At 30.0% G+C, this 7716-nt stretch overlaps 1 protein-coding gene across 3 annotated transcripts; it reads right to left on the bottom strand.

Moving 5' to 3' along the window:
* Positions 1–208: 208 nt before the first annotated feature.
* LOC114938417 (U4/U6.U5 tri-snRNP-associated protein 1) lies at positions 209–5442 on the bottom strand. 3 transcript variants are annotated; one of them, XM_085481430.1, is made up of 11 exons: positions 5082–5441; positions 4549–4997; positions 4304–4432; positions 3755–4174; positions 3462–3609; positions 2883–3157; positions 2722–2809; positions 2351–2549; positions 1027–1213; positions 751–905; positions 209–588 (listed from the first exon to the last, which is right to left on the bottom strand). In XM_085481430.1, exons 1-11 carry the CDS (start codon positions 5242–5244, stop codon positions 561–563), a joined length of 2241 nt encoding a protein of 746 aa, XP_085337556.1. In that variant the 5' UTR covers positions 5245–5441; the 3' UTR covers positions 209–560. The 3 variants fall into 3 exon arrangements, 1 of the variants encoding a protein (XP_085337556.1); XR_014924467.1 differs by lacking the exons at positions 209–588; positions 751–905 and adding an exon at positions 2063–2180 and having other exon boundaries at positions 1150–1213; positions 5082–5442; XR_014924468.1 differs by lacking the exons at positions 209–588; positions 751–905 and adding an exon at positions 2063–2187 and having other exon boundaries at positions 1150–1213; positions 5082–5442.
* Positions 5443–7716: the final 2274 nt, after the last annotated feature.

Genomic DNA, 7716 nt, shown 5'->3' on the forward strand with positions numbered 1-7716 from the left:
AATGAGATTGTTTTATGAAGTACACGATGTATAATAATAATTAAAGGAGTAATGTACAAAGAAGCAAAATGATTGCTTTACATTCATGGTAACTCATTGAGTAAAATAATTCAGTAACTTATCCTTTTCCTTTTTTCCATCTGAATTTTTTCTTCATTAATTTTTCATTTGCATTAATACAAAATTTAAGTGTGAATTAAAAATGGAATCTCTATAGATATGCTGTAAAACATATTTATTGATCAAGAAATACATTCATACTTGCAAAATATGCTTTATATTAAGCATTATCTATAAAATCATTACTTTCTTTATTATTTTTTTTCCACACTACAGAGCCAAAGTTGTGCAAATTTAAAAAAATCTCATCAAATCTGTGAATAGATCCTGTGAATATTTTCTTAATTATTATGGTTATACAATTTAACAAAGCTTCCTTTTCTCTCATAATTTACAATCCTTGTGTTACATTGAAATTATAAACTCAAATTTATTTTCGGAAATTCAACTATATATATGTAAGATTATATACAATTTTCATCCTTGTTTGCATTTATTCTTCAATGTTTTGTTTTAGCTATGCTAGTCCTGCAAAGAATATATATTATATTAGACCTCTATCAATATGTAAAAAAGTAAAATTATTAGAAGAAATTATTTATAGAAAAGTAAGCATATTTAGAAATATATATTGACACATTCTAATCGCGCTAATTTATTATTTTATATAAATTTACTGAGTGTTCTTACGTTTGCATCTGTTTATTGCCACTAAGCACTATGTATGGTGATTGAGTTTCTTTTTGTTTTGCTTGCAATAAATTTAGTGTACCTAAAGGTGTATCTGTTGAAGACATTCGCTTCATTAAAACTTCTTGTTCAGCTTTTTTCATTCTTTTCTCCACCTAAAATACATGTTGAAGAATTATTACAGCTTTGCAAATATGGATCTTGATTTAAATGCTATACAAGTTTCAAGCTATACAAGTACATGTGGTTTAATTTCTAAAATTTAATATAAAAAACCTTATTTTTCCCTGGGCCTTTTCCATGAAATTTATGCGATAGATATCGAAAAGCTTCCTTGGCGCTTAAAACATGACCGTCATCATCGATATATTCAAGCTTCACATTGGGTTTAAAACTTTCCTTTTCCTTAAAGTCAGATGTCGGTCCGTTAAAACGATCTCTTCTGCCGAATTTGTCGTCATCACTGAAACAAAAAAAAATACATGAACGAGTAAAGAGACATTTCAAATTATGAGCTCTTTATCAATTGTCCCATTTTCTCCACAAATATCGGCTAGAAATGTGATTTGTATACTGTTATTGTCTTATTTAACTAGATTTTATTATTACAGAAGCAAAGATAAAAATTAAAGCCCTAGAAATGCGGTGTTCTGAAACTTGTGTCCACTACCAGTATTAATAAATCTTGATTACAAATGATGCTTGTAATCCTTCAGATATGCATTATGCACGTGATTTAACTAAAATAAACGAGTTACTTTACTTATTGAAAGTAACAAATATTATCGATATTTGCGAATATAATATAATTAAATTTTCGATACATAATTCTACATTAAAATTACCATTTAATGAATGTTTTAATATAAATATTGTACTATATTATATATCGATAGTATAAAAATATAAACAGATATTAATATGTCCATGCACATAAAAAAATATATATAGAGATTTTCCGTCTTTTTTTATCACTCTTATATTTATTTAAAGATTTGTTCAAGTGCTCGAAAAGCAATCAATCAATTTAAATAACTGTAATAACTGAGCACAGATAGTCGTGTAAAATGCTTCTCCATACTTGATTTATATTAAACATGCAAGCCCTATAGTTATATATAAAACAATCGTAATTGAATTGTATAGAGAGATAAAAAAAGAAGAGGCAACTTTTTTTAACATCCATTTTGATAATTCATCCATGTTGATAATTTTGTAATCAACGTTTGATTTTGATCTTCTCACAAAGTCCAAACAGATTTTTTGTCTAAAATCTTAGCACGATTCGCAGCAATGGAATCGCATAACATACCTTAACAAATCCTACTCTTGTCTCAGGTCATCTGTTATCGCCTCCGATTAAGCGGTAAACTCTTGTAGTGGTAGCGGATCACCCGTTCCGAGCACCGATTTCCGGGCTCTATTTAAAACTGTTAACTGACAGTTCAGAAATTCACTAGAGACTTGTCTAACACAATACTTGTGGAGGCGTATTCGACATAAGAACCATTTCTTACAAGTTCTTTTTCTCCGCAATACATATTTGAAACAGGTAAGAAATTATCTTATATCGAATCGCGATAATATATAATTCACTTACCCATATGTTTTATCCTCTATTGAATAATTCTGAGCTTGTAGATGCGCAAATCGTGACGCTGAGGGCCGATTGCTATCTTCTTTCTGCAAATAGCCCTTACTCATGGCTAACTTTAAAGCTCCACCTACACCGTGTCCGAGTGACGGCTCAGCGTCTAAAATTGCTGCTTCCATTACAACTGGCTCCGATGTATTTTCATCTATTTACATAGAATTCACGTTAAGAAAAACATTAATTATAACATATTCATTATAACATTAACTATACATATAAACATGTGTAATTTTTTTCTTTCTCTCTACAAAATATATATCAGTTTTTATATTAATCTATAATATATTTAACATCAATATAGAGTAATATTGTCTAACCTAGGTGTACTGTGTTCCAAGCACCACGACCATCGTCTTCGTCTTCGTTCACAGGTGGCTCATCTTTAATTCCATCTATTTCAAAGTCCTGCAACATTTTAATTTACAAAATGATTATAAAAAATACATAAATACCAAATAACATATTATTTTCAGCATACCATGAGTTCTTGTCCGTTTTCTTCTCTATTTCCAGCAAGTCCATATGTGGGTATATCACCTAATGTTCTACAGAATTCTGCAGTCGAGTTAAGAACGATATTTCCAACCTGATTATCCTCTGAATTAAGGATTTCTTGTTTTATTGTTTCAACAGTTTTCTGGATGCCAACTGAAAGTCCCTCCTTCAAACGTTGTGCTTTCTTTAAGGCCAATTGTAACTCCAATTCTTTATCGTCTTCTTCCAGTTTTACTCCAGTAAGATCTTCTATAGGGGCTATTAAAATAATAATTGTACACAATTTTGAATAGTCAAATAGAAGAGAAAGAAAAAAATATAATTGTTTTTATCTTTGCATAAAAAGAAAATTTAAAAGAACAGAAAAATGTATGCACATTATTTAATAATATACACATATATAGATTGAGATCATTATAAAAAATTAATTATAATTAATTGATTATATAATTTGATAATTTAATATCTCACTTCAGAGTTATATTTACAATTTACAAGTGATTAATTTATCTATAACAATTTCAATAAAATTATAGAATATCTTTGATTGATATATAAGTACCTTCTAAATCGTCAACATCTAAAGCATCATTATCCTTTGAATCATCTGGTTTTTTCCTTCTTCTACTTCCAAGATCTCTAAGATAGTCATTATCAACAGGTACCAAGTCATCAACCTTAAATTTCTTTTTTGTTCTAATTTTTCGAATCTAAAAATGTATATTTTATATTATATGATGTATCACAGAATATTGTTTCTTAAAAACAAGCTACAATATACAATTGCATCCTAATAACTGTACTTAATATTTATAATAAATCTTGCATATAAGAGTATAAGAAAACAATTTTCACCTTTTTCTTTGGCTTCTTGAATTTTGCAAGTTCCTCTTCATTATAATATTCACTTGCCAATTTTGGTTCTGCCATCTGTAGTGTTTCTAGTTTTTTATTTGCTAAGCGTTGCTTCACTGTCTCTATTTGACGTCGTTTCAATTCTACTGCATTATTAGTACCCAACACAAAATTGTCCTTCTTTTCCCCATCGATTTCCTCATCATATTTTTCCAAAATTTTATTTTTCGGAAATCCATATTCGTCAAAATTTTCATCAGCGTATGGATCGTATGTAGGTTTTTTAATTTTGTTTAAAACACTACGTTTGTAACGTTCGTTATCAACCATATTAACATTTACAAGTAAATCAGCATTGTCATCTAATACCTCTTGATCTTTTAATGTCAAGATCAAAGTCTTACCCTCTTCAAATGTTTCCTACAACATTGTTTAAAACTTATTATAAGATAAAAAAATGAGTATTCTGTTTTTTTAAATTTATACATATATTCAAATGTATTTATATAATTAAACTATTTATAATAATTAATAATATTTTATACTTACAACATTATGTTCGACTTGGAGGCCTTTCAAATCCTTCTCTGTATATGCTGTATTACGAGCAGTATGTATTTCCTCTCTGACCAAATTACCAATTCCAAATTCTTCATCTAATTGATCTAACATCTTCGCCTTAAATTAAAATAAAATATTTTTGTAAAAAATACATGAATTGATTTAAAGAAAAGTATGCGTAAAGTACTAATTATACAAGTACTGTGAAAAATATTAAAACAAATAAATATTACCCTTTTTTCTGCTTTCTTTTTCTCTTCCTCCAATTGTCTCGATTTATTGATCCATGCTTGAGTATCATCATCAGAGTCGCATTCACCCAAAGCTTTTACCTTTGACAAATTTGCTTCAATCTGTCTCTTTTCCTTTTGAGTACCGATCTTCTCTCTTAATTTCTGTGCTTTTATCTTCTGATTATTATTTGGAGCAGGTTTATGATAAAACTCTCCCAAATCATCTTTGATTTTATTAGGATCATCTTTCGGTGTATTATCAACCTCTAATGGTTTTAATCCTAACTTTGCACGTAGTTTATTAGTTTCCTCAATAGATAATGAAGTCTGCGACGCTCCACCTTTAGCAGGGGATGGACTGCGCTGTTTAGAAATTTCTGGCGGTGGAGGCGTCGATGGGTGAGATAATTTCGATATTTTTGGTGGTGGTGGTGCATTAACAATCTCGACTGAAAAAGACAGAGAAATCTTATACTTTGTAATACATAATAATGTGCATGTATAAAAAACAATCTTTGGATCAAAATTCTTACCATCGCTATCGTAATCCTTGCGCTCTTTCCTCCTGTGCTTTTTGTGATGCCTATGCTTCTCCGACTTCTCGCGATCGGGCGTGTAACTTCTGGAACGACTGCGATGACGCTTCTTCTTGGCGTCGCGAGATTTTTCAGTCTTATGACGTTTATTAGAACCCATATTTGCGACTTGCCAACAACCGTGGAATTTATCGCTCGTTGTTGTACAATTTTATATCACTTGAATCGTTTATAGAATAGTATATATTCTTGTAAATTGTGCCGAAATTATATCAATTGTATCAGATTCCTCACAAAATTACACTGATTGAGCTTCGTCGACGCAACGTTTCCGCCATATTAAATTATTCCATTATCGGTCTTCCTGGGTTGTGTTCAAAAATTTGCTCTTTGAGCAATCAAGATAAACAAGTTCTTCGTTCTGATTGGTCCATCGAAATCTATTGTACTCTAAATAGTAAATTTACGAACACAACCTTGATGAATTTAGAACGCATCTTAATGTTGGCAACATTGATCGCGTTAATGAACCACTTTTTTCAAAATACATTTTGAAGAAATTTATTCAAATTATATTGCTTTATAAAAATGTAATAATGAAAAAACACTGCAAGAAGCATTGTTTCTTCTTTAAACAATTTTTAACAATTTATTATTTATACATTTTTAATACATAATTTGGCACATATATTGTTTCTTTTGGCTTCTGCAACATTTTTATCATCTATGTTATATTCTATTTTTTCTTCTTGCAATTCTGCTTCTTCCATGTCTACAATAATTTGCTCTTGCAATTGCACTTCATCCTCTTTAAGCAAACAGATATTGTGTAGCACGCAACACGCCAATATATGATCAGATGTAAAATCCATGCGACTTATTGCCAGAACGTGTAACAGACTTTTCCAGCGTTCTTTTAGAAGAGCAAATGCTTTTTTGATCATTATTTTACCGGAAGAATGGCATAAGTTATAATTCTTCTGTTGTTTTGTGAGACTTCCATTATCAAGATACGGAACCATAAGATGTTGACGCAGTCCATAAATAGCATCCCCAATTAGATGTGTATTATTTGGAAATTGATTTGAATCATTGATATATTCCTCAAGAGCGGATAAGCGAAAATCACGAGCATCATGAGCCAAACTTACATTTCCCACATGAACATGTGTGAATAATTTTGTGTGATCACAAACAGCCTACAAAAAAATATAACACAAATCCTACTTTGTTAATTTATAAAGTTATTTTTATAATAAATATTTTAAATTAATAGTAACAATTTATATAATAAATAATACAATCAATAATATAATGTTATAAAAATATTATATATTTACCTGAAGCTGAATTGAATAATGGCTCTTCTGATGTACAGAGGTTTCAGAGTTATTTTTAGATGAAGGAATATTAATATGAGTACCACCTATGGCACCAATGGTATCAGGAAAACCACTTGCAGAAGAAAAACCATGTGTAATATCCTGTATTCTATCTCCTGTAGGCCATACTATATATTTTGTTGAGAGCTCGCGTATTGCTCTGGCAACACGACGCACAGATCTTACAGCTGTGCCTTTGCCCACAGTAAATCGTTGATTTATAGCACTAAAAAAATATTATTTTACATATAGCTGTTAAGATTTAGCATGATTTGTAACAATCTAAATATAATTTCAACACATGCCTATATGAATCTGTAGTTGCAAAACGCCACAGACTTAATAAAAGCTGCTTATCCGCAGGCACCATTTCATTTCCATCAGTAGCACGAGTTAGTTTCTCTCCAATTTGATCCAGAATAAATTCAAATGTCGATGGTAGCATTCTGTCATCAAATAAATGTGTTAAATAATATAAACAAAATAATTTTTTCACAAATTTTTAAGTCCTCATTAAGACCGTGTATGTATGTACAAATATACAATAATAATACATACTGAAAGTGAGATTTGAATTGTGTACTGCTAAGTGATGGAATTATGTGTTCAACATAATTTTCTGCCTCAGAGTTTTCTTGACCTGATATGGAAACATCCGTAATTCCTAATAAATCTTGTTCCATAATCAATTGCAAAATACTCGCATTTTCGTCTTCGTAAATGTACGAAGATGGTTCAAGAAAAGTCTTTACAATGCACATTAATGCAACATCCATTTCCATATTAAAAAAAATCTGCTCCTTAGTACGTAGAATAAAAAGAAAGAGAATCTCTTTATTTTGTACAATTCTGAAATAATTGCAAAAACCTTAGAATGTATATATATTATATTATTACAAATTTATTATATTTATTATATATATTATTGTACTTATATATATTTATTATTGCAAACACTTGAATCTAGATACTTACCACTGTAGGTTCTGTGAGAAATTAACAATAATATATCCTAATAAACATTTAAAAAATTATACATCATCAAACAGCTGTCAATTGCACATACAACTGTCAAAACTGTCAAATTTGAGAGAGAAGAGAGATACCTCTAGATTAGTTCTTTATTGCTGCACTGGTGAACAAGTGCACACTGGTGCAATAAGTTAAAGCAAGATAAATATATTCTGTTTCACTCTAACTTATTACACTAGTTCATCAGTGCAGCAATGAAGAACGAACCCTCTGTCTCG

Source organism: Nylanderia fulva, unplaced genomic scaffold (assembly GCF_048542155.1).
Source record: "Nylanderia fulva isolate GAGA-0341 unplaced genomic scaffold, ASM4854215v1 Scaffold18, whole genome shotgun sequence".
Classification (NCBI taxonomy): domain Eukaryota; kingdom Metazoa; phylum Arthropoda; class Insecta; order Hymenoptera; family Formicidae; genus Nylanderia; species Nylanderia fulva.

Coding starts and splice junctions, on each gene's coding strand:
- LOC114938417 (XM_085481430.1), bottom strand. CDS start 5,244: ATGGGTTCTAATAAACGTCATAAGACTGAAAAATCTCGCGACGCCAAG. Junction 4,433..4,548: donor AAAAGAAAGCAGAAAAAAGG/GTAATATTTATT, acceptor TTTTAATTTAAG/GCGAAGATGTTAGATCAATT. Junction 3,610..3,754: donor TCAAGAAGCCAAAGAAAAAG/GTGAAAATTGTT, acceptor ATACATTTTTAG/ATTCGAAAAATTAGAACAAA.